The sequence below is a fragment of the Salvelinus fontinalis genome, chromosome 16 (assembly GCF_029448725.1).
Source record: "Salvelinus fontinalis isolate EN_2023a chromosome 16, ASM2944872v1, whole genome shotgun sequence".
NCBI classification, from domain to species: Eukaryota; Metazoa; Chordata; class Actinopteri; order Salmoniformes; family Salmonidae; genus Salvelinus; species Salvelinus fontinalis.
The window spans coordinates 10,230,311-10,254,250 of record NC_074680.1 but is presented as its reverse complement, the minus strand read 5'-3'; the positions used below and the strand labels follow the sequence as shown (position 1 = coordinate 10,254,250).

General features: G+C 42.0%; 1 protein-coding gene across 1 annotated transcript in view; it reads left to right on the top strand.

Annotated features, from left to right (window-relative positions):
• The window catches only part of LOC129812625 (SH3 and cysteine-rich domain-containing protein-like), a 90,773-nt gene extending 67,101 nt beyond the window's left edge, over positions 1–23,672 (top strand). The window contains exons 9-11 of the mRNA XM_055864353.1: positions 17,754–17,805; positions 20,921–21,058; positions 21,843–23,672. Coding sequence (XP_055720328.1) covers positions 17,754–17,805; positions 20,921–21,058; positions 21,843–21,941 — 289 coding nt within the window. The 3' untranslated portion in view covers positions 21,942–23,672. The remainder of the gene's footprint in view (positions 1–17,753; positions 17,806–20,920; positions 21,059–21,842) is intronic.
• Positions 23,673–23,940: the final 268 nt, after the last annotated feature.

Genomic DNA, 23,940 nt, shown 5'->3' with positions numbered 1-23,940 from the left:
AAGTACATATTCTTCTGTTCTATCACGCGTGCAAAAAACAGTGTTTGTTGTTTGCAGTAACTTCTTTGTTGTTGTAATATCACACAGACGTGGCAGTTTCAGCATTAATACTTGAAACGCTGGGCTTTGAGGGACCCCCCTTCGAGCTAATGAACAGTTACTCTGAATGCAACATTCTAAAGGTGTATTTAATGCATATATGCTATCACAAAAATTATAATTTGGTTGTGTTTATGAAGGTCTTAGGTAACATTAGATACAAAAAAATATTTCAAATAACCCAATTGCAATTGTATGTTACTGTAGGCTAAATGCTAAAACAAAAGAAAACTAATAACAACTTTTTTCTAGTGTTCAATAAATGTTATGCAGTAGCATCTTCTTTTTATAACAACAAAATATATATACCGAACAAAAATATAAACAACATATAAAGTCCACGTCCCTGTTAGTGCTGGTGTAACGCTCGTCTTCCTCCTCGTCTGAAGAGGAGCATGGATCGGACCAAAACGCAGCGTGGTTTGAATACATACTTATTGTTTATTAAACGAAGACGGAAAAACACTTAAACAAACTACAAAACAATAAACAACGTGAACAGACCTGAACTTGAGTACATATAAAAATGAACGCACGAACAGGAACAAACTAAACGAAACAGTACCGTGTGGCGAACAAACACTGACACAGCAACAATCACCCACCAACAAACAGTGAGAACAGCCTACCTTAATATGGTTCTCAATCAGAGGAAACGTAAAACACCTGCCCCTGATTGAGAACCATATCAGGCTAGTTGACAACCCAACATAGAAACACATAACATAGAATGCCCACCCAGCTCACGTCCTGACCAACTAAGTTCCAAGATGGCGTAGCAGTCGGACGTGTGTTTGTATTGTCCTGTATTGTCCTGTAGCGTGTAAATAGTAAATAGTCTTCGTATTTTTCGTATACATTTCGTATATATTTTAATTTCACTTTCCATCTAGGAACTGAATATACATTCCTACATTCCGCCTCACCCAATGTGGTATGGACCTGCTATTTTTTTTATACTTTAGAACCGTAACCCCAAGCAGAAGCTACTAGCTAGTAGTCAGTTAGCCACTGCTGCGGTCTTCACCCTCAACTCGGACACAGCCAGCTTCAATACCGGGCCAACACCTGCCAGTCTGCAAGCGCGATATCAACCGAGAGCATATAGGACTGCTTTTTCTCTACCACATCACCGGATTCCTGACGCAAGCTCTGGACAATTACACCGTATCATCACAGCTAGCTAGCTGCAACCGAGTGGCTACTACTGGCTAACACCTCTGTCCCGAAGCAAGCACCAGTTAGCCTTGAGCTAGCCTCGAGCTAGGCCCATCTGCCGGCTAGCTGCAAGCGCGATATCAACCCAGAGCATATAGGACTGCTTTCTCTCTACCACATCACCGGATTCCTGACGCAAGCTCTGGACAATTACACCGTATCATCACAGCTAGCTAGCTGCAACCGAGTGGCTACTACTGGCTAACACCACTGTCCCGAAGCAAGCACCAGTTAGCCTTGAGCTAGCCTCGAGCTAGGCCCATCTGCCGGCTAGCTGAAGAGCTAGCGCTAGCGCCACTGCGCCAGACCCCCTCCGTCTGAGCAGACCACCCCCCGGGCTACTAACTTTATACGCCGCGTGCTAGCTTAGTGGAGGCCTCCTCTGCTCCATCTACGGCTGCCCCCTGGACACTATGATCACTTGGCTACATAGCTGATGCATGCTTGACTGTCCATTAATTCACGGTACTCCATTCTGTTTATTTGTGTTTTACCTGTCGGCTCTGTGCTTTAACTCAGGATCTGTGTGTAGTTAATCCGACCCTCTCTGCCTAGTCGTCGCCATTTTTACCTGTTGTTGCTGTGTTAGACTAACACCCTGTTATTGCTGCTGTTATCTTACCTGTTGTTTTAGCTAGCTCTCCCAATCAAGACCTGCAATCACTTTATGCCTTATTGTATGTCTCTCTCAAATATCAATATGCCTTGCATACTGTTGTTCAGGCTAGTTTTCATTATCATTGTTTTGGTTTGCAATGGACCCTGTAGTTCCACTCTCCGTACCTCTGATACCCCCTTTGTCCCACCCCCCACACATGCGGTGACCTCACCCATTGAGACCAGCATGTCCAGAGATACAACCTCTCTTATCATCACCCAGTGCCTGGGCTTGCCTCCGCTGTACCCGCGCCCCTCCATACCCCTGTCTGCACATTATGCCCAGAATCTATTCTACCACGCCCATAAATCTGCTCCTTTTATTCTTTGTCCCCAACGCTCTAGGCGACCAGTTTTGATAGCCTTTAGCCGCACCCTCATCCTACTACTCCTCTGTTCCTCGGGTGATGTGGAGGTAAACCCAGGCCCTGCATGTCCCCAGTCACCCTCATTTGTTGACTTCTGCGATCGAAAAAGCCTTGGCCTCATGCATGTCAACATCAGAAGCCTCCTCCCTAAGTTTGCCTTACTCACCGCTTTAGCACACTCTGCCAATCCTGATGTCCTTGCCGTGTCCGAATCCTGGCTTAGGAAGGCCACCAAAAATTCTGAGATTTCCATACCCAACTATAACACTTTCCGTCAAGATAGAACTGCCAAAGGGGGAGGAGTTGCAATCTACTGCAGAGATAGCCTGCAAAGTTCTGTCATACTTTCCAGGTCTATGCCCAAACAGTTCGAACTTCTAATTTTAAAAATTAATCTCTCCAGAAATAAGTCTCTCACCGTTGCCGCCTGCTACCGACCCCCCTCAGCTCCCAGCTGTGCCCTGGACACCATCTGTGAATTGATCGCTCCCCATCTAGCTTCAGAGTTTGTTCTGTTAGGTGACCTAAACTGGGATATGCTTAACACCCCGGCAGTCCTACAATCCAAGCTTGATGCCCTCAATCTCACACAAATCATCAAGGAACCCACCAGGTACAACCCTAAATCCGTAAACATGGGCACCCTAATAGACATTATCCTGACCAACCTGCCCTCCAAATACACCTCTGCTGTCTTCAATCAAGATCTCAGCGATCACTGCCTCATTGCCTGTATCCGCCACGGGTCCGCGGTCAAACGACCACCCCTCATCACTGTCAAACGCTCCCTAAAACACTTCTGCGAGCAGGCCTTTCTAATCGACCTGGCCCGGGTACCCTGGAAGGATATTGACCTCATCCCGTCAGTTGAGGATGCCTGGTCATTCTTTAAATGTTACTTCCTCACCATATTAGACAAGCATGCTCCGTTCAAAAAATGCAGAACCAAAAACAGATATAGCCCTTGGTTCACTCCTGACCTGACTGCCCTCGACCAGCACAAAAACATCCTGTGGCGAACTGCAATAGCATCGAAGAGCCCCCGCGATATGCAACTGTTCAGGGAAGTCAGGAACCAATACACGCAGTCAGTCAGGAAAGCAAAGGCCAGCTTTTTCAAGCAGAAATTCGCATCCTGTAGCTCTAACTCCAAAAAGTTCTGGGATACTGTAAAGTCCATGGAGAACAAGAGCACCTCCTCCCAGCTGCCCACTGCACTGAGGCTAGGTAACACGGTCACCACCGATAAATCCGTGATAATCGAAGACTTCAACAAGCATTTCTCAATGGCTGGCCATGCCTTCCTCCTGGCGACTCCAACCTTGGCCAACAGCCCCGCCCCCCCCGCTGCTACTCGCCCAAGCCTCCCCAGCTTCTCCTTTACCCAAATCCAGATAGCAGATGTTCTGAAAGAGCTGGAAAACCTGGACCCATACAAATCAGCTGGGCTTGACAATCTGGACCCCCTATTCCTGAAACTGTCCGCCGCCATTGTCGCACCCCCTATTACCAGCCTGTTCAACCTCTCCTTCGTATCATCTGAGATCCCCAAGGATTGGAAAGCTGCCGCGGTCATCCCCCTCTTCAAAGGGGGAGACACCCTGGACCCAAACTGTTACAGACCTATATCCATCCTGCCCTGCCTATCTAAGGTCTTCGAAAGCCAAGTCAACAAACAGATCACTGACCATCTCGAATCCCACCGTACCTTCTCCGCTGTGCAATCCGGTTTCCGAGCCGGTCACGGGTGCACCTCAGCCACGCTCAAGGTACTAAACGACATCATAACCGCCATCGATAAAAGACATTACTGTGCAGCCGTCTTCATCGACCTGGCCAAGGCTTTCGACTCTGTCAATCACCATATTCTTATCGGCAGACTCGGTAGCCTCGGTTTTTCTAATGACTGCCTTGCCTGGTTCACCAACTACTTTGCAGACAGAGTTCAGTGTGTCAAATCGGAGGGCATGTTGTCCGGTCCTCTGGCAGTCTCTATGGGGGTACCACAGGGTTCAATTCTCGGGCCGACTCTTTTCTCTGTATACATCAATGATGTTGCTCTTGCTGCGGGCGATTCCCTGATCCACCTCTACGCAGACGACACCATTCTATATACTTCCGGCCCTTCCTTGGACACTGTGCTATCTAACCTCCAAACGAGCTTCAATGCCATACAACACTCCTTCCGTGGCCTCCAACTGCTCTTAAACGCTAGTAAAACCAAATGCATGCTTTTCAACCGTTCGCTGCCTGCACCCGCACGCCCGTCTAGCATCACCACCCTGGACGGTTCCGACCTAGAATATGTGGACATCTATAAGTACCTAGGTGTCTGGCTAGACTGCAAACTCTCCTTCCAGACTCATATCAAACATCTCCAATCCAAAATCAAATCAAGAATCAGCTTTCTATTCCGCAACAAAGCCTCCTTCACTCACGCCGCCAAACTTACCCTAGTAAAACTGACTATCCTACCGATCCTCGACTTCGGCGATGTCATCTACAAAATAGCTTCCAACACTCTACTCAGCAAACTGGACGCAGTTTATCACAGTGCCATTCGTTTTGTTACTAAAGCACCTTATACGACCCACCACTGCGACCTGTATGCCCTAGTCGGCTGGCCCTCGCTACATGTTCGTCGTCAGACCCACTGGCTCCAGGTCATCTACAAGGCTATGCTAGGTAAAGTGCCGCCTTATCTCAGTTCACTGGTCACGATGGCTACACCCACCCGCAGCACGCGCTCCAGCAGGTGTATCTCACTGATCATCCCTAAAGCTAAAACCTCATTTGGACGCCTTTCCTTCCAGTTCTCTGCTGCCTGCGACTGGAACGAATTGCAAAAATCTCTGAAGTTGGAGACTTTTATCTCCCTCAACAACTTTAAAAATCTGCTATCCGAGCAGCTAACCGATCGCTGCAGCTGTACATAGTCCATCTGTAAACTACCCACCCAATTTACCTACCTCACCCCCCATACTGCTTTTATTTATTTACTTTTCTGCTCTTTTGCACACCAGTATCTCTTCTTGCACATGTTCATCTGATGATTTATCACTCCAGTGTTAATCTGCTAAATTGTAATTATTCGATTTATTGCCTACCTCATGCCTTTTGCACACATTGTATATAGATTCTCTTTTTTCTACCATGTTATTGACTTGTTTATTGTTTACTCCATGTGTAACTCTGTGTTGTTGTCTGTTCACACTGCTATGCTTTATCTTGGCCAGGTCGCAGTTGCAAATGAGAACTTGTTCTCAACTAGCCTACCTGGTTAAATAAAGGTGAAATAAATAAAATAAATAAATAAAACTAAACAAGACTAAACAAAGGAAATAAGGTCAGGAACGTGACAGCTGGGTACAATAAAAGGCAGTTTTGTCACACAACACAAGGACACAGATGTCTCAAGTTTTGAGCGTCATTTAAAAAGTGCTCACAAAACTCAGAAAACCAAAATATACAAAATAATAAAAGTGGGTACAAAACCCGCCGCACACCAGAACATAACTTGCACATAACATACAATCAAACAATCACCGACAAGGACATGAGGGGAAACAGAGGGTTAAATACACAACATGTAATTGATGGGATTGGAACCAGGTGTGAAGGAAGACAAGACAAAACCAATGGAAATTGAAAAATGGATCAGCGATGGCTAGAAAGTCGGTGACGTCGACCGCCGAACACCGCCCGCACAAGGAGAGGGACCGACTTCGGCGGAAGTCGTGACAGAATTGAATGTTAATTTCTCTACCATAAACCGCGTCCAATGTCTTTTTAAAGAGTTTGTCTGTACGTCCAACTGGCCTCACTACCGCAGACCACGTGTAATGCCAGCCCTCCACATCTGATTTCTTCACCTGCGGGATCGACTGAGACCAGCCACCTGGACATCTGATAAAACGGAGGAGTATTTCTGTCTGTAATAAAGCCCTTATGTGGGGGAAAACTCATTCTGATTGGGTGTGCCTGGCTCCCAAGTGAGTGGGCCTATGCCATCCCAGGCCCACCCATGCGAAATACATAGATTAGGGCCTAATGAATTTATTTCAATTGACCTTTTATGAACTCAGTAAAATATTTGAAATTGTTACCTGTTTTTACATTTTTACATAGGATAAAAGTAGATACTCATAGCTAGAAAATGGTATATCACACACTACAGTTGAGGAACAATGGGAAAGTAATTCTACTTTGAAAGTTGATAAACTTCTAACCTCACTTTTGTGAAAATGGCCGTTGAATATTTTTGGTACACCTACTGGAGAGCTCTTCTTTGTCTACACCCACAGCATCGTTCACACCCTCTTAAGCTTGAGTTCCACCCATCTCTTTAACGATTCACATGTGAGGCCATGTACTAAACAACCAAAGATTACAAGACTAAAGGCTGGTTTATACTACGAGTGTGTTTGTAAATTTTAATCTGGAGTGCCAGAGTGTGCTCTGGGGGTTCGTAAATTCAGAGCTTTTCACTCTCAGAGCGTTTAGAGCTCACACTGGACGCTCTGGCCGAGAACTAGGGTTGATCTGAGCGTTCTGACCTAACAGCAGTCAAGCACCCAAGCTAACTGGCTAACGTTTGCTAGCTGACTAGCTACTTCCAGACACAAATGAGAGAACAGCTCACTCTGACCATTTTACTCTCCCTAACAGAGCTGATTAGGCTATTTTTATGTTATCCAGAGCTTTGGTGATTGCAACTGTGCTGCTGGCAACAATTTAATTACGCTTTTTTGCCAATGTTTACTGACACCGGCCATATTCAACGGGTGTTCGTAAATTCGTAAATTATTCTGTCTATTGACAGTTGTCGCAGTGACATCATGAACATTCTATTGAAATAGTTACTTGCATAGTGGAGTCTTTTGTTAAGACATGTAGCTAGCTAGCTAGCTAAACAATGAACCATAATCCCAACTCATACCGTTACTACCCTGCATTAAGCTTCAGGTAGCTAACCAAACAGGTTCAATGTTAACTAGCTAACATTAGGCTATAATTAGCAATGCAAATGGCTCTGAGATACAAATAATATTACTACACTTATTATACACGTAACGTTAGCTAGCGAGCCAGCCAGCTTACATTATCTAGCTAGCTAACAGTACACTTTAACCTGAAATGAAAATTACTTATAAACGTGTAATATCTGAAAATGTAGCTAGCTAGACTATCTTACTCGTATAAATGGATGGACGCTTCTCCCTCTCTGTCACGGATGTCATGGTTGCCCTTAGTTTGAAGATGTAATCCAGAGACAGGTGTTTTACACAACAGCCTTCTGTGTGTTCTCTTTTCGACCCCGTCTGCATATTTACAATCCAACGCCAGAATTTTCTCCATCTCCTTAGCTATCATACTCTAATTCCACGGATTTCAAAACTCGGTCCTTCAGAAAGTGGAGAGCTACACTTATGCAGTTCTACTACGTGATATCTTTCAAAAAAAGCTGCATTAGAAATGATTACCTACACATACTGACCAGCTCATGTTATAGACAGAAGTTTGCTACATGGAAGACCAATCAGAACTCATCTCTCGGCATGTCCAGCTGACAAAATATATCAGCCAATCATGGCTAGCAGGAAGATTACAGATGGCATACAAGTGTGTTAAGGCACATGAAAGTTCACATTCCAGAAGGCATTTCTGCCAAAAAACGCATTTAGATAAAAAAGGGTACGTTCAAATGGCTCTCCTGTGAAGTAGTGACGCGTGACATACGTCTAGTTTCCTGAAATGAGTCACATTTTTGTTCAGTGTATATATACCCCAACCACCAAGATGCACAGTCATCGAGACTCATGGCCAAATTATGAAAACGTCAGTAGCCTAAACATCTTTAAGCACCAAGTGTGCTTGATAAATAGTGAAAATCAGCACAAAAGCAAAAATGACATTATAATGAATATAATGTAAATGTCGATATGACAGCAGTTAAAAATGGTCAGCTTGTGCTTACATGGTGTGCGTCTTCACGCAATGGCATCAGTTGGAGAATGTCCATGTCACATAAACAACAAAAGCTGTTGAGTGCGTTGCTAATGTTGTTTTTTTCTTGAGATGTAGGGCCTGCTCTCTCAGTGAGGACATTTTGTACTGATACTCGTCCCGTAACATTGTCACCGGCTGGTTGTTATATGTGTGAAATTAGTTTCGGTATAGTTTAAATAAAGTTGAGGAAGAAACCTAAGCATATTCAGCCTGAATGGAGAATGTTTTAGGTACGAACCAGTCCGCGAGAGATACGAATGTATTGCCGGCTGCATACAATGCATTTGGATAGTAAGATGAAATGACTCAATATCTACCGGCCTTTGGGCTAGGTATAACTCCAGTTCTGTTTCGGATATTACGATTCTAACAACGACAGTGTGTTATATAGACTTATTTAGGAAATGTCGAGGACGGAGAGGGGCATGACTTTACAAACGACAAGAGTACCATTTTATTTTTATTCATGAGCGGTCCAAATCAAATCAAATTTTATTTGTCACATACGCCGAATATAACAGATGTAGATCTTACCGTGAAATGCTTACTTACCTTAACCAACGATGTTGAATGACTCACAATCCTCTAAAAACAGAGCCATGTGGCAAGATAGGAAGTGCAAGGAGATTAAATCCAGACTTACAATGAGTTCAATCACGCAATTTTGTATATCTTTGGTTATCCTCATGAAATATACTTACATTTGAGCAACATATTAAGTGGGATTTATTCTGGCATTTTTTGGTAAAATTAAATTAACAAATCATTGAAATGACTTGCTTTCATTTTTATTAAGGCTTAGATTCAATCAGATCAAGCGTTAACCGACGATGGAAGACACCCCCATTGCAGATGTTTTGGCCGTGTCGAAGGTGGAGCTGAACGAGTTATAACAATATTTACTAAATAAACTAAAGTAAAAAATACAACAACAAAAAAACACAATAAGGGGGTACCCGGAGTCCATGTGCGGGGTACAGGTTTGTCGAGGTAATTTCTACATGTAGGTATGGGTAAAGTGACTATGATAGACAACGCGTAGCAGCAGTGTAAAAGCAAATGGAGTGGGGGTGTCAATATAAATATTCCGGCTGGCCATTTGATTAATTGTTCAGCAGTCTATTGTCTTAGGGGTAGAATCTGTTAAGGAGCCTTTTGGTCCTAGACTTGGCGCTCCGGTACCGCTTGCTGTGCAGTAGCAGAGCGAACAGTCTATGACTATGGTAGCTGGAGTCTTTGACAATTTTTTGGGCCTTCCTCTGACACTGCCTAGTATATACAGTTGAAGTCAGGAGTTTACATATACCTTAGCCAAATACATTTGAACTCAGTTTTTCACAATTCCTGACATTTAATCGAAGTAAAAATTCCCTGTCTTAGGTCAGTTAGGATCACCACTTTATTTTAAGAATGTGAAATGTCAGAATAATAGTAGAGAGAATGATTTATTTCAGCTTTTATTTCTTTCATCACATTCCCAGTGGGTCAGAAGTTCACATACACTCAATTCGTATTTGGTAGCATTGACTTTAAATTGCTTAACTGGTCTCCCGTGTGGCGCAGTGGTCTAAGGCACTGCTAGCTGTGCCACCAGAGACTCTGGGTTCGAGCCCAGGCTCTGTCCGGGTTAGGGAGGGTTGGGCCGGTAGGGATATCCTTGTCTCATCGCGCACTAGTGACTCCTCGCAGTGCACGCTGACCAGGTCGCTAGGTGTACGGTGTTTCCTCTGACACATTGGTGCAGCTGTCTTCCGGGTTGGATGTGTGCTGTGTTAAGAAGCAGTGCGGTTGGGTTGTGTTTTGAAGGATGCATGGCTCTCGACCTTCGTCTCTCCTGAGCCCGTATGGGAGTTGTAGTGATGAGACAAGACAGTAACTACTATCAATTGGATACCACGAAATTGGGGAGAGAAAGGGGGTTGGGGGGGTTCTTTTTCTTCCACAAGCTTCCCACAATAAGTTGGGTGAATTTTGGCCCATTCCTCCTGACAGGGCTGGTGTAACTGAGTCAGGTTTGTAGGCCTCCTTGCTTGCACACACTTTTTCAGTTCTGTCCACACATTTTCTATAGGATTGAGGTCAGGGCTTTGTGATGGCCACTCCAATACCTTTGTTGTCCTTAAGCCATTTTGCCACAACTTTAGAAGTATGCTTGGGGTCATTGTCCATTTGGAAGACCCATTTGAGACCAAGCTTTAACTTCCTGACTGATGTCTTGAGATGTTGCTTCGATATATCCACATCATTTTCCTTACTAATTATGCCATCTATTTTGTGAAGTACACCAGTCCCTCCTGCAGCAAAGCACCCCCACAACATGATGCTGCCACCCCCGTGCTTCACTGTTGGGATGGTGTTCTTCGGCTTGCAAGCCTCCCCCTTTTTCCTCCAAACATAACGATGGTCATTATGGACAAACAGTTCTATTAATGTTTCATCAGACCAGAGGACATTTCTCCAAAAAGTAAGATTTTTGTCCCCATGTGCAGTTGCAAACCGTAGTCTGGCTTTTATATGGCGGTTTTGAAGCAGTGGCTTCTTCCCTGCTGAGCGGCCTTTCAGGTTATGTCGATATATGACTCGTTTTACTGTGGATATAGATACTTTTGTACCCGTTTCCTCCAGCATCTTCACAAGGTCCTTTGCTGTTGTTCTGGGATTGATTTGCACTTTTCGCACCAAAGTACGTTCATCTCTAGGAGACAGAACATGTCTCCTTCCTGAGCGGTATGACGGCTGCGTGGTCCCATGGTGTTTATACTTGCGTACTATTGTTTGTACAGATGAATGTGGTATTTGGAAATTGCTCCCAAGGATGAACCAGACTTGTGTAGGTCTACAATTTTTTTTCTGAGGTCCTGGCTGATTTCGTTTGATTTTCCCATTATGTCAAGCAAAGAGGCACTGAGTTTGAAGGTAGGCCTTGAAATACATCCACAGGTACACCTCCAATTGACTCAAATGATGTCAATTAGCCTATCAGAAGCTTCTAAAGCCATGACACCATTTGTTTTGAATATTCCAAGCAGTTTAAAAGCACAGTCAATTTATGTAAACTTCTGACTCACTGGAATTGTGATGCAGTGAATTATAAGTGAAATAATCTGTCTGTATACAATTGTTGGAAAAATTACTTGTGTCGTGCACAAAGAAGATGTCCTAACCGACTTGCAAAAACTATAGTTTGGAGACAGAAATTTGAAAAAAAAAGAGTTTTAATGACTCCAACCTAAGTGTATGTAAACTTCCGACTTAAACTTTACGTCCTGGATGTCAGGAAGCTTGGTCCTAATGATGTACTGGGCTGTACGCACTACCCTATGTAGCTCCTTATGGTCAGATGCCAAGCAGTTGCCATACCAGGCGGTGATGCAACCGGTCAGGATGCTCTCGATGGTGCAGCTGTATAACTTTTTGAGGATCTGGGGACCCCAGCCAAATCTTTTCAGTCTCTTGAGGGGGAAAAGGTGTTGTTGTGCCCTCTTCACTACTGTCTTGGTGTGTTTGGACCATGATAGTTCATTGGTGATGTGGTCACCAAGGAACTTGAAACTCTCGACCCGCTCCACTACAGCCCCGTCGATGTTAATGGGGGCCTGTACGGCCCGCCTTTTCCTGTTGTCCATAATCAGCTCCTTTATCTTGCTGACATTGTCATCGCACCACACTGCCAAGTCTCTGACCTCCTCCCTATAGGCTGTCTCATTGTTGTCTGTGATCAGGCCTACTACCACTGTTGTGTTGTCAGCAAACTTAATGATGGTGTTGGAATCGTGTTTGGCCACGCAGTCGTGGGTGAACCGCGATTACAGGAGGGGACTAAGCACTCACCCCTGAGGGGCCCCAGTGTTGAGGATCAGCGTGGCAGATGTGTTGTTGCCTACCCTTACCACCTGGGGGTGGCCCGTCAGGAAGTCCAGGATCCAGTTGCAGAGGGAGGTGTTTAGTCCCAGGGCCCCTAGCTTAGTGATGAGCTTTGTGGGTACTATGATGTTGAACGCTGAGCTGTAGTCAATGAACAGCATTCTCACAAAGGTGTTCCTTTTGTCCAGGCAGGAAAGGGCAGTGTGGAGTGTGATTCAGATTGCGTCGTCTGTGGATCTATTGGGGCGGTATGCAAATTGGAGTGGGTCTAGGGTTTCCGGGATGATGGTGTTGATGTGAGCCATGACCAGCCTTTCAAAGCACTTCATGGCTACAGACGTGAGTGCTACGGATTGGTAGTCATTTAGGCAGGTTACCTTGGTGTTCTTGGGAAAAGGCACTTTTGATGTGAGATCACTCTGAAGGTACATTATGTGTATTTATATTTTTGTACCCCAGGGAACAATACTGTTCCCTAACTGTACCCTTTTTTTCATGGAGTGTAAACCAAACATTAACTGAAAAAAGATTATAAAGATATAATTTTACCCGATGACAATATGATGGTTATGAGACAATGTCTCTGTGTCTGAGATGTTCTAAAACCTTTTGTAAGCTGACAATTGTCTGGACTACCATAACGTAAATCTTTTTTTAATGTACTTTTTGATTCGCCGTTACGAAATAAGGGTTTCTCTCTCAACAGCCCTTGGCCCTAAGTATCCATTTTACTACATCATTCCCTCAGTAATCCTGATAGTCTTCTCTTTGACGCTCCAATATGAGATCCCCAGACAGATTTCAATCATCCCACACTTAATTTGAAATGTATTGACACCCATAGCACAGCATGACTCCTAGCCCACAATTAGCTGCTGTACAGTTGCCCGCTGCTCCAAGTGTTGTTTTAAATGTTTTCCAATGAAAGCCAAGCTAGACATGATCAAGGTCTCAGGATCCCAATACAGACCTTAATCAATACTTCAGACGGACACAAAAAAATCACAATGTAGGCACCCTCATCAAAAACGGGAACATTTCAATCTCTTTTACATTACATGCTGTGGACTTGTTATACCTGGCTTGTGATAACTTTCTTCTGCATTTTTTGATTAGCCTATTGCTACATGATTATGATGGTGATTATGAATACTCAAAGCATGTTTCCAAACATATTCGGATTGGCTATACTGTATACTTAATTGTTCAAAATGAACTGTCTTTTTAAAATTATTATTTTATTTTTATTTTTTTGTACAATTTATTTATTGGCATTTCTTTTTTACAATTTAACAATCATCAAAATATGACACAGATAATGCCCCATTATTCCTTCCACCTACACAAAACACCATGCTACATGGGGGCACATCGTGCAAAACCCTTCCCTCCCCAACACAGGAACACCCCCCTCCCTCCACTCGGCCGGTATTAGCTTCACTGATTATCAACAACAAAAAAAGAAACAGAATAACCTTCACATTCCATGCTAGAAAATAAATTATTCAACACAAAAACAAATAATAATAATAGATTAATGAAGAAAGTAGTAATGAGGCAGCTACGGTGACGTCTCTAGAAACTGCTGAAAGTCCCCCCAGACATCAGTAAATTCAAAGGGTTTATTACGTAAATTGTATGTTATTCTTTCAGATGGAATATAGGAAGATAGTTATTTTAGCCACATCTGCTTGCTTGGCGGAGTGTCACTCTTCCATATAATAGCTATTTATTTATTGGCTGCAATGACTGCCAATTTAATTAATCTGGTTTTGCTGCAAATATTAACTGGTAGAACAGAATCATCTCCAAGAAGTATAAGGGAAGGATCTAGTGGTACCGTCATATTAGTGACCTGTGATCTGAATCATGTCTTTCCAATAATTGCTTAGTTCAGGGCAGGACAAAAACATATGCATAAATAAGTGTGCCCATTCCCGTTCTACACCTTGGGCAAAATTTTGAATATTTGGAATTGATCTTATCGTTACCCATTGATCTTCATCGTTACCCAACAGAGCTTGAAGACCAGAGTACATGTAGGAAATGAAACATTTGACCCCTTTCCTCTCCAACCACAGTTTATCAGTTTTAGGTTTACTCATGGGCTGAATTCAACCTCCCTGCTGAGTGGCAATGTAATGCCTAACCTGTAGGTACTTGAAGAAATTAGTTTGAGGTAACTGAAAATGAGATGACAGTTTTTGAAAGGATAGTAGTTCACCTTCTCTATAAAGATTACCAAATGTTTTAATTCCTTTGTTGAACCAAGAAAATGTTATACCATCTCTCAGGGCTTTGGGTAAGATGGGGTTATTATAGAAAGGTGTTTGTTCATATATAGATCTAAGCCCTTCTGTTTGTTTACAGACTTCTATCCATATATTTAAAGTGTTTTTAATGAAAGGGTTGTTTATGAGATCAAGCAAAGCTTTAGGTGGGCTAATATAAGGTATAGATGCCAATGTAGCAGGGGTCAGTCACTCCTCCTCTATCTGTCTCCAAGAGGGTGAACTTGTTGTTGTATCTTGCCATACCCACACAGCCTTTAACTGAGATGCCCAGTAATACAACTGGAAGTCAGGTAGAGTTAGTCCTCCTCCTGAGTATGGTTTGCATCACTCTGGGGGGTTTCCCTTTCCACAGAAATTAAGAAACCTTCCTATTAAGTTGTTTGAAAAAAGCTTTGGGAATAGGAAAGGGCAAGGTTTGAAAAAGGTACAAGAATTTTGGTAATATATTCATTTTTACACAATTGACCCGCACAATCAGAGTAATTGGTAAATCCCACCATCTATCCAATTCTTCCCCAACCTTTTTGAGAAGTGGAGTATAGTTCATTTGATATGTCTTAATAATTTCAGAAGGAATTTGCAATCCAAGATATGTAATTTTCTGTGGTTTCCAAGAAAACGGCTGGTCTAAGATTGGGTTCTGCATAGCTGCCCTGTTAAAAGGCATAATTATACTCTTCGATAGTGTAACGGCTTTCCTCTTCATCAGACGAGGAGGAGCAGGGATTGAACCAAAATGCAGCGGAGTTTGAAGACATAATTTATTAAAGAAAACACGAACTCGATTATACACTAACAAAACAACAAACGGTGTAGACAGACCTGGACGACGGACTCACATAACACGAATAACGCACGAACAGGGAAAATAGCCTACACATAAATTAACGATGAACAAACAAACCGAAACAGTCCCGTATGGTGCGACAAACACTGACACAGGAGACAACCACCCACAACGAACACTGTGAAAACACCTACCTAAATATGACTCTTAATTAGAGGAACGCCAAACACCTGCCTCTAATTAAGAGCCATACCAGGCAACCCATAAACCAACATAGAAACAGAAAACATAGCATGCCCACCCAAACTCACGTCCTGACCAAGTAACACATACAACAAACTAACAGAAATAGGTCAGGAATGTGACAGATAGGTTTATTTTATATCCTGAAAAGGTCCCATATTCTTTCAGGATGTCAACTAATGCTCGGAGTGAAATTTCTGGTTTAGTGAAGTAAAGCAAAATGTCATCGGCATATAGCGAGACCAGATGTTCACGCCCACCTATACGAACACCATGGATGTATGGATGAGATCTAAAAGCTTCTGCCAGTGGCTCTATAGCCAAAGAAAAAGGGAGAGGACTAGCGGGACAACCCTGTCTTGTGCCACGTAATAGAGAGAACTGTGAGGAAATGTTTCCATTAGTCAGGATCTGAGCTACCGGACATTTGTACAGTAATCTAATCAGACCAACATACTTAGGTCTAATATTCATCCTCTGGATAACTTCGAACAGGTAGTTCCATTCTATGCGGTCAAAAGCTTTTTCCACGTCTAATGAAGCCGCCACTACAGATTCTTGGTCATTCTCTACATAATGCATAATTTTAAATAATCTTCTGATATTATCAGGAGATGAGCGGTTTCTTACAAAGCTTGTTTGGTCCATATCAACCAAGTCCAGAAGAACCTTATCCAGTCTAAGAGCTATGAGTTTCGCAAGAATCTTATATGAAGTGTTCAATAGAGATATTGGTCTATATGACCCACAAAGCAGAGGATCTTTCCCAGGTTTTAACAAAACTGTGATCAGTGCCTGTTCAAGTGTGTCTGGGAGCTTTTCTGTCTCTATGGCATAATAAACATACTGCAGAGGCTCAATTAGTTTGGGTAAAAAGGATCGATAGAATTCAATAGGGAATCCGTTTAAAATTAATTAATTTGTATCATGTTCAAACTCAACAGTCCTGTTTAGGGCAGCAAAATTCCTATAACTTTCCCCAAATTTCGATGTTTTCCCAAAATCCTGGTAGGATTCACAGATTTCCTGCTTATTCCCTTATAATTCCACGAATCTTTTAACCAGGATATATGGAAAATTTATATGAAAAGTAACCCTAGTCATTATGCAATAGACAGCATGGTTAAAAGAGGCGTATGACTTCAGGAAGCAACAAGTGGTAATTGAAACAACATTATTTCAGGTTTGTCTTTCTTATTGTCAGATGAGATCTCATTTAGAGCACCAGAGCTCTATTCTCTCTGAGTAACTGAGAGAGCATTTTCAGTACCAGTCCTCTAATTAGACCACAAGAGATGAATGACAAGCAGGAAACAACTACACTGACTGTTGTCTTTCATTGGTTGAAAAATATTTGTCAAGGCTTCGCATAGGCTTTGAATGGATAACAATGAGAACACATAAGGAAGGAAAAACAATTGGTGAAAACTGAGGCATCGTTTGTATGGCCATTGATAACTGACAATAATGGAGTGCCATTGAACAGTGTGAGGAGGCAGCAGTTCTCTTACTTCAGCTACCCTGTAGGGAACAGCAGTAGCATGTGTCTGAATCACCATATTCTGTACTCCAGAATATCCAACAGTCCTTTGTCCTCCAATATTTATACTGACATACCAGCAATATGTTTTAGATTATACACTGAGTATACCAAACATTAGGAACAGCTTCCTAATATTGAGTTGCACCCTCCCCCCACATTTTGCGCTCAGAACAGCCTCAATTCATCAGGGCATGGACTCTACAAGGTGTCAAAAGCATTCCACAGGGATGCTGGCCCATGTTAACTCCAATGCTTCCCACAGTTGTATCAAGTTGGCTGGATATCCTTTGGGTGCTGGACCATTCCTCATACACACGGGAAACTGTTGAGCATGAAAAACCCAGCAGCATTGCAATTCTTGGCACAAACCGGTGCTCCTGGCACCTACTACCATACCCTATTCAAAGGCACTTACACCCTCTGAATGGCACACATACACAATCCATGTCTCAATTGTCTCGGCTTAAAAATCCTTCTTCAACCTGTCAACTCCCCTTCATCGACACTGATTGAATTGGATTTAAGAAGTGACATAAATAAGGGATCATAGCTTTCACCTGGTCAGTCTGTCATGGAAAGAGCAGGTGTCCTTAATGTTTTGTACATTCAATGTATGTATTTGGCTGTTCCTGTGACATTGATTTTTAATACGCAATTTATTTCCAATTTAGACCCGGAGACAGAATCGTACTGGAGGACGACTCCAATGATGATTGGTGGAAGGTATGTATGAAAGTGTGTCACTTTTGGAAGTGTCGTGGCAATTTCCTGTATTACCAAATGAGGAGAGTTACAAACCACACACCAGTCAGAGTTATACTTAAACTTAATCTTTAATAATATGAGCTTTACAATAGCCCTTTGACTCTCAGATCAATTAAGTGTCTATAATGAATTCTGAGAGTCCCTACAGTAGAATAAAAATATATTTTATAGCCAAGATACACCCCTCTCAACTTACATGACGAACCACAGATCTTAGGAACAGTTCACAAAGAAAGAATTTTACTTTGTGTTTTACTACTATCCCATAGCCAGATAGCATTCGCTATAAATTATCGTTCAGTTTGGTCTCTAAGACGAAATCTCAAGTAAACCCCCTCTTGACCCCACTCCTGGACAAGCTCACTGAGGGGAGAGACTTGCGCACAGACATTGTGGAGACAAGTAATTGGTTCCCCCTTAATCACGCCATCCCTTCACATGGTTTAACAGATACATTCACATATGAAGACAATGTTCCATTCTGTCCTCTTCCCTTTCTGATATTCTGCACAGCGGGATGTGGAAGACAAGCCTGACCTCTCCCCTCTCTGGGCCCCAAGTGACTGAGAAGGGAAAAGTGCAACTGCCAACACTATAGTCCTTAGTCCAAAGGGATACATTCTAATAAAAAGTTTATCACATAAGAATATTATGCAGATATGACATCTTAATTACTTATGTTACCCAACTAATTCTGATTCATCCACCACAGAAGACACTGTTTAAATTAAGTGCTTTGTAACACCAGAACACTAGTGGCAACTGAGCTGCCACCAACATGAAGGAGACGAAACCTTAACTTTGCTGGAGTATTGAAACACATCATCCTGAGATGTTTTGAAACATTACATGGTGTGTTGTAACACCCCTTAAGTGTTGTGCAATACCTTGACAGAAATGGTTAAAAACACTTGTTGTATTTAGTGCAGAATTAGATGCCTTCTCCTTTGGTGTCGTTCCCTCTCTCTATAGCTTCTAAACACTATAATGGTGTTTCAAATCCTGCCTAATGCAGAATTACATCTCTTCCTCTGGAGTATTTTTATGTTTAACATTGATTTATGAATCTGATCATTTGCCAGTTTAACCCATTATGGTAGGCATTGTTGAGCACAGTACTCAATCCACCAGCAATAACTATAGGTTTTACAGCAGACGTTGCAGGATGCTGTATTTGTCTCTACAATTAAAAGTTGGAAATGTGGGAATGGGTCATCTCATCTTTGAATGTAATTTTGCCTGACTGTTTTAATATCTGTTCATCATGACCAATTACAGCTCATAGCACAACAAGCTGATTAATACTAATATAGAAGTATACTTTTCTGTCTTCAAACATGCATACAACATTGTGTATAAGAATCATAAATTCAAAAAAATGTACTTACTCACAATCCTCTAAAAACAGAGCCATGTGGCAAGATAGGAAGTACAAGGAGATTAAATCCAGATTTACTATTAGTTCAATCACGCAATTTTGTATATCTTTGGTTATCCTCATAAAATATACATACATTGAGCAACATATTACGTGGGATTTATTCAGAATTTTTGGGGTAAAATTAAATGAACAAATCATAGAAATTACTTGCATTCATTTTCATTAAGGCTTAGATTCAATCAGATCAAGCGTTAACCGGCGATGGCAGACACCCACATAGCGGATGTTTTGGCGGTGTCGAAGGTGGAGCTGCGTTGGACCTGTCAAATCGGTGAGCAGCTGCTCTTGTGATCATTGTCATGAAGCCACCCCCCCCACTCATGTTAGAAGTTCCGAACGAGAAAGTGTAGGCTACATAGATATAATTACGCTCACATTGAAAAATAATTTAACTAAATAATGAAGATATCTATCATCCTAATCGAAGTGTAGATTACATCTCACATTCCAGTGTTCGAACATGTAAACTAGGCTTTCTGTTAATGCCACTTGTGGATTTGACAGTTCTAATGCAGTTCCACCTCCGACACGCCAAAACAACCGTTATGTGGATCGCTATGCGAATATGTTGGCTAAAGCGGATTTGTTTATTACATTTTTGGGGGTAAATTGCAATTCACCACAGAATATTTTTGCTGTGTGGTTGAGTGTGTTAATTCCATTGAAATTCCAATGAAATGTACCATTTTACGGCTCCAGAAGTCTGGGTTCAATTCCTGTTTCCGCCTGTCCCACTTTTACTCTAATATGTCTCAATAAAGCATTGAAAAAGGTGGAATTCCAAAATTCCGAAACATTATATCCATAGGCCCTCATCATCAATAGAATATTTAGGCTATAAACCAATTTAATTTCTTAACCATTTGATAGACAGTCTGCAAAGAAAATGTGTGTGTGTGTGTTTTGATGCTGCCTTTTAAATGCACTGAAACTCTAAAAAGGGTTTTCACTACACTCTGTTAAAGAAAACGTATTCAGATTGAAGAACAACTTTGAGTACTTCTATTTGGGGCGGCAGGTAGCCTAGTGCTGGCCTTCTAGGCAGAGTTGCAAAGAAAAAGCCATATCTCAGACTGGCCAATAAAAAGAAAAGTTTAAGATGGGCAAAAGAACACAGACACTGGACAGAGGAACTCTGCCTAGAAGGCCAGCATCCTGGAGTCGCCTCTTCACTGTTGACATTGAAACTGGTGTTTTGCGCGTACTATTTAATGAATCTGCCAGTTAAGGACTTGTGAGGCATCTGTTTCTCAAACTAGACACTAATGTACTTGTCCTCTTGCTCAGTTGTGTATTTCTGATCAATTTGATGTTATTTTAAATGGGCAAAAAATTTGCTTTTCTTTCAAAAACTAGGATATTTCTATGTGACCCCAAACTTTTGAACGGTAGTGCATATGTTTTAAAACACTTTGTGTGTCAAAGCACTTACATTGGGTTTACCCCCTCCAAACACCAGATCTTAGGTTAGGTGCACTACTTTTCATGGTTTCATTACACAATCATGGTGTTTTGAGTCCTATTTTTACAGTGCACCTAGTACTTACACTTAAACCACACAAGTCTGCTGTCATGATAGTATAAGTAGTAGCTGTCGTGGTGTATAACATTTTCTCTGGATGATGGTTCCAGGGCGTGATCGAGGACAGGATTGGTTTCTTCCCAGCAGCCTTTGCTCACCAGGTGAAGGCCGGGGACAGAGTGTTCAGGTGTCACCGGACGTTCATCGGCTGCAAGGAGCAAGGCCAGATCACCCTGAAAGAGGGACAGGTACGTGATCCCACTGTTATATAAAAATAAAATATGGCAAACTACTTTGCAACAAAAAAGGACCCACTAATGCCCATTTGAAATGATACACAAGCAAACATGATTGTTATTATCCATTGTTAAAAAATGTCCCTTAATTGTTTCCATGTACTACTTTATTTGGCACAGTTTATGATCAAGCCCCAGCTAAAAGTGGGCATCGGACATAGTTCCTCCTCTCACCAATTCTCATAGGCAAAGGGGAATCCTGAGCACTCAGTCCACAAGTTCACTCCCAGAACATTCACTTCAAAGGATTGACCTGAGCTGGCCAATTGGGAGTCACCTGTCTCTCAGCAGTTTCCATGGCATTACCATTTTGGCATGGCAAATGGCTTTGCTGTCTCAAATCCTTTTCCCACAATGCTTTGCATTTGGGCATTTTGAGATTCAGAGGAGAGTTCAGGCTGGTAACGCCAAATGGAGATGCATTCATTCCAAACACTTTGAAGATGAGTCAGTGACCTCCTAGCTCTGCCTCGATCCCCAATGAGTAGCAACATCTGCTCTCTCTAGTCACACAGCCATTCACACTACCTCTCTGCAGCTGTATTGAAGACTATCAGGCCAATTACAGTCAGGTGTCATTGTTATATGGTGGGGGAAATTATATATTTATTACAGTGGCCCTAAAGCTACTTTGCCCCTTAAGGCCAATGTGCATTGTTTATTGAATGTGTTAAAACGTATTTTGCTTGTACAAAAAGCAACCAGATCACAAGAGTATTCGTCTCTGTTTCACCAGATTTGTGTAAGCGGTGAGGATGAACACAGCGGCTTCATCCGAGTGGCCAGTGGAAAGAAGAGAGGCTACGTGCCCTGTGATGTCCTGGAGAACATCTGAGAGAGAGAAAGAGAGAGAAATAGAAAGAGCCGGAGAGAGATGACGAGAGGAAGAGAAGGAGAGAGTGGAGGGAGGAGAGGCACAGTCACACACTCCATTGGTGTACAGGGATGGCTCTGACAGTAGTTCTGATCAGCTGCCAACCTCTCAGGCGTGAGGAGGACGATTGTAGTTACAAAATGGCCACCTGAGACCATGGAGGAAGCCCTCTGTTGAGCTAGGACTCCAAACTCCAAAATGTTGCTGTTGGCATTAAGGGAATGGCTTTGTCAGAAGTCAAAGCCAACCTTCCCCATTTCCTTTAAGTCTGAATGGGAACAGGTTGAGACGGATCAAATAATCTGCATTTCTGGTCACAATGACCCCACTCTCCCTCCTTGTATCACTGACTTTGGTTTGTTTTGGATTTTTGTTTTGATTTTGATTTTGTTCGATTTAAAGAACTGCTGTACATCGTTTGTTCTTTGTGTGTCTTCCCATTGGAGAATACAGGTGACACATCATGCATGAATTTACTGAATTCATGCTTGCTTATTTAGCATCAGCTGCAGTATGTTTCAATTACCTGTTTATCTTATGCCCAAATGTTCAAACACTTGTTCTCTATATCAAATAGTTGCCTATAGGCTTAGATAATAATTCACATTACTTTAATGAAAGCGGTTGATGTTACAAACAGCATAAATCCCTTTTCTTCTATGCTTGTACAATGGCTCCACTGAGCCTTGATAGGCTCTAGCTCACAATTAAAAGCCCATTCTCCTGAGACAGAGTTATTTTATCAGACCCTCTGACACAAAGAATTCAATGGTTTTGTCATTGGAGAGGAACAACAAAAAGAATCAGACGAAGCAGAAATGTGTCGATTCTGAGGGGAGTATTATTCAAAGGAGTCAGACGGAATCAAATATGAGGAATTCCTTTTTCTTTCAAAGAAATACTGTAGTCTTTTGCACAAATCTAGCTAGTGATGTATCTAGTCTAGCTGCTTACGCATCGTAAGACAAACAGAGCTTTGCATAAAAAATTTTGACTCATGAAAACACCTAAAACTTGTCAAAGAGATTCTTTGAATATTTGAAAACAATGAATACCTAATTTGCTAGTTGAAGTCTGGTGATAATGTTCTCTTCAGGTAGCTTGTCATGATATAGTTTGTTTTTATTTGTAAAGGATAATGGATTTGATAAGAGGATGTGAATTTACTATAGTAAGTGGGCAACCTTTCATAAGTGGTTAGATACATTGTATTTGAATGTAATGTCATCAAATCTGCATACCTGTTATTTCAAGGTATTTGATCACAATCCTTTCAGTGAAACAAGTTAATGGGAGTATAGGACATCTAGAGTATAGAAATGATACAGTATCTTCAGAGCATGGGCTACATGACATTTGGCTTTGATTTACATTCATGTATGCTTACTCCAATTGCACTAAATGGTCACTCAGATATGGCTATAGCCTTATTCCAATGTAAACTTTCGAGCAAATGCTGAAGAACATTTTATGTCAGATCAAGACATGCTTGTTGAAATGTAACTTAAATCTATTTATCCCTTTTAATGTCAACGTTATCACAGTCCGGGGCTATTCCTTTCTCTTCACTGAGATGTTCTTTTAAGATTTCTTGTTCATCCACGTGCATATTTGTTTTCTGTTTTAAAATATTGTTATAAATGAACTGTTAAAGGAAAGGTATTTTAGTAAATCTGTCTCTCTCTAAACTAATCTAATCTGTACTTAAACATGGCTTTATTGGATGTCAACGGCCACTGTATTGTACAGAATCAAACATCCATTTCTGATCAAATTTTTTATTTTATTTTATTTATTTTTTTAAATGTTATCCCCTTTTCTCCCCAATTTTCGTGGTATCCAATCGCTAGTAATTACTATCTTGTCTCATCGCTACAACTCCCGTACGGGCTCGGGAGAGACGAAGGTCGAAAGCCACGCGTCCTCCGAAGCACAACCCAACCAAGCCACACTGCTTCTT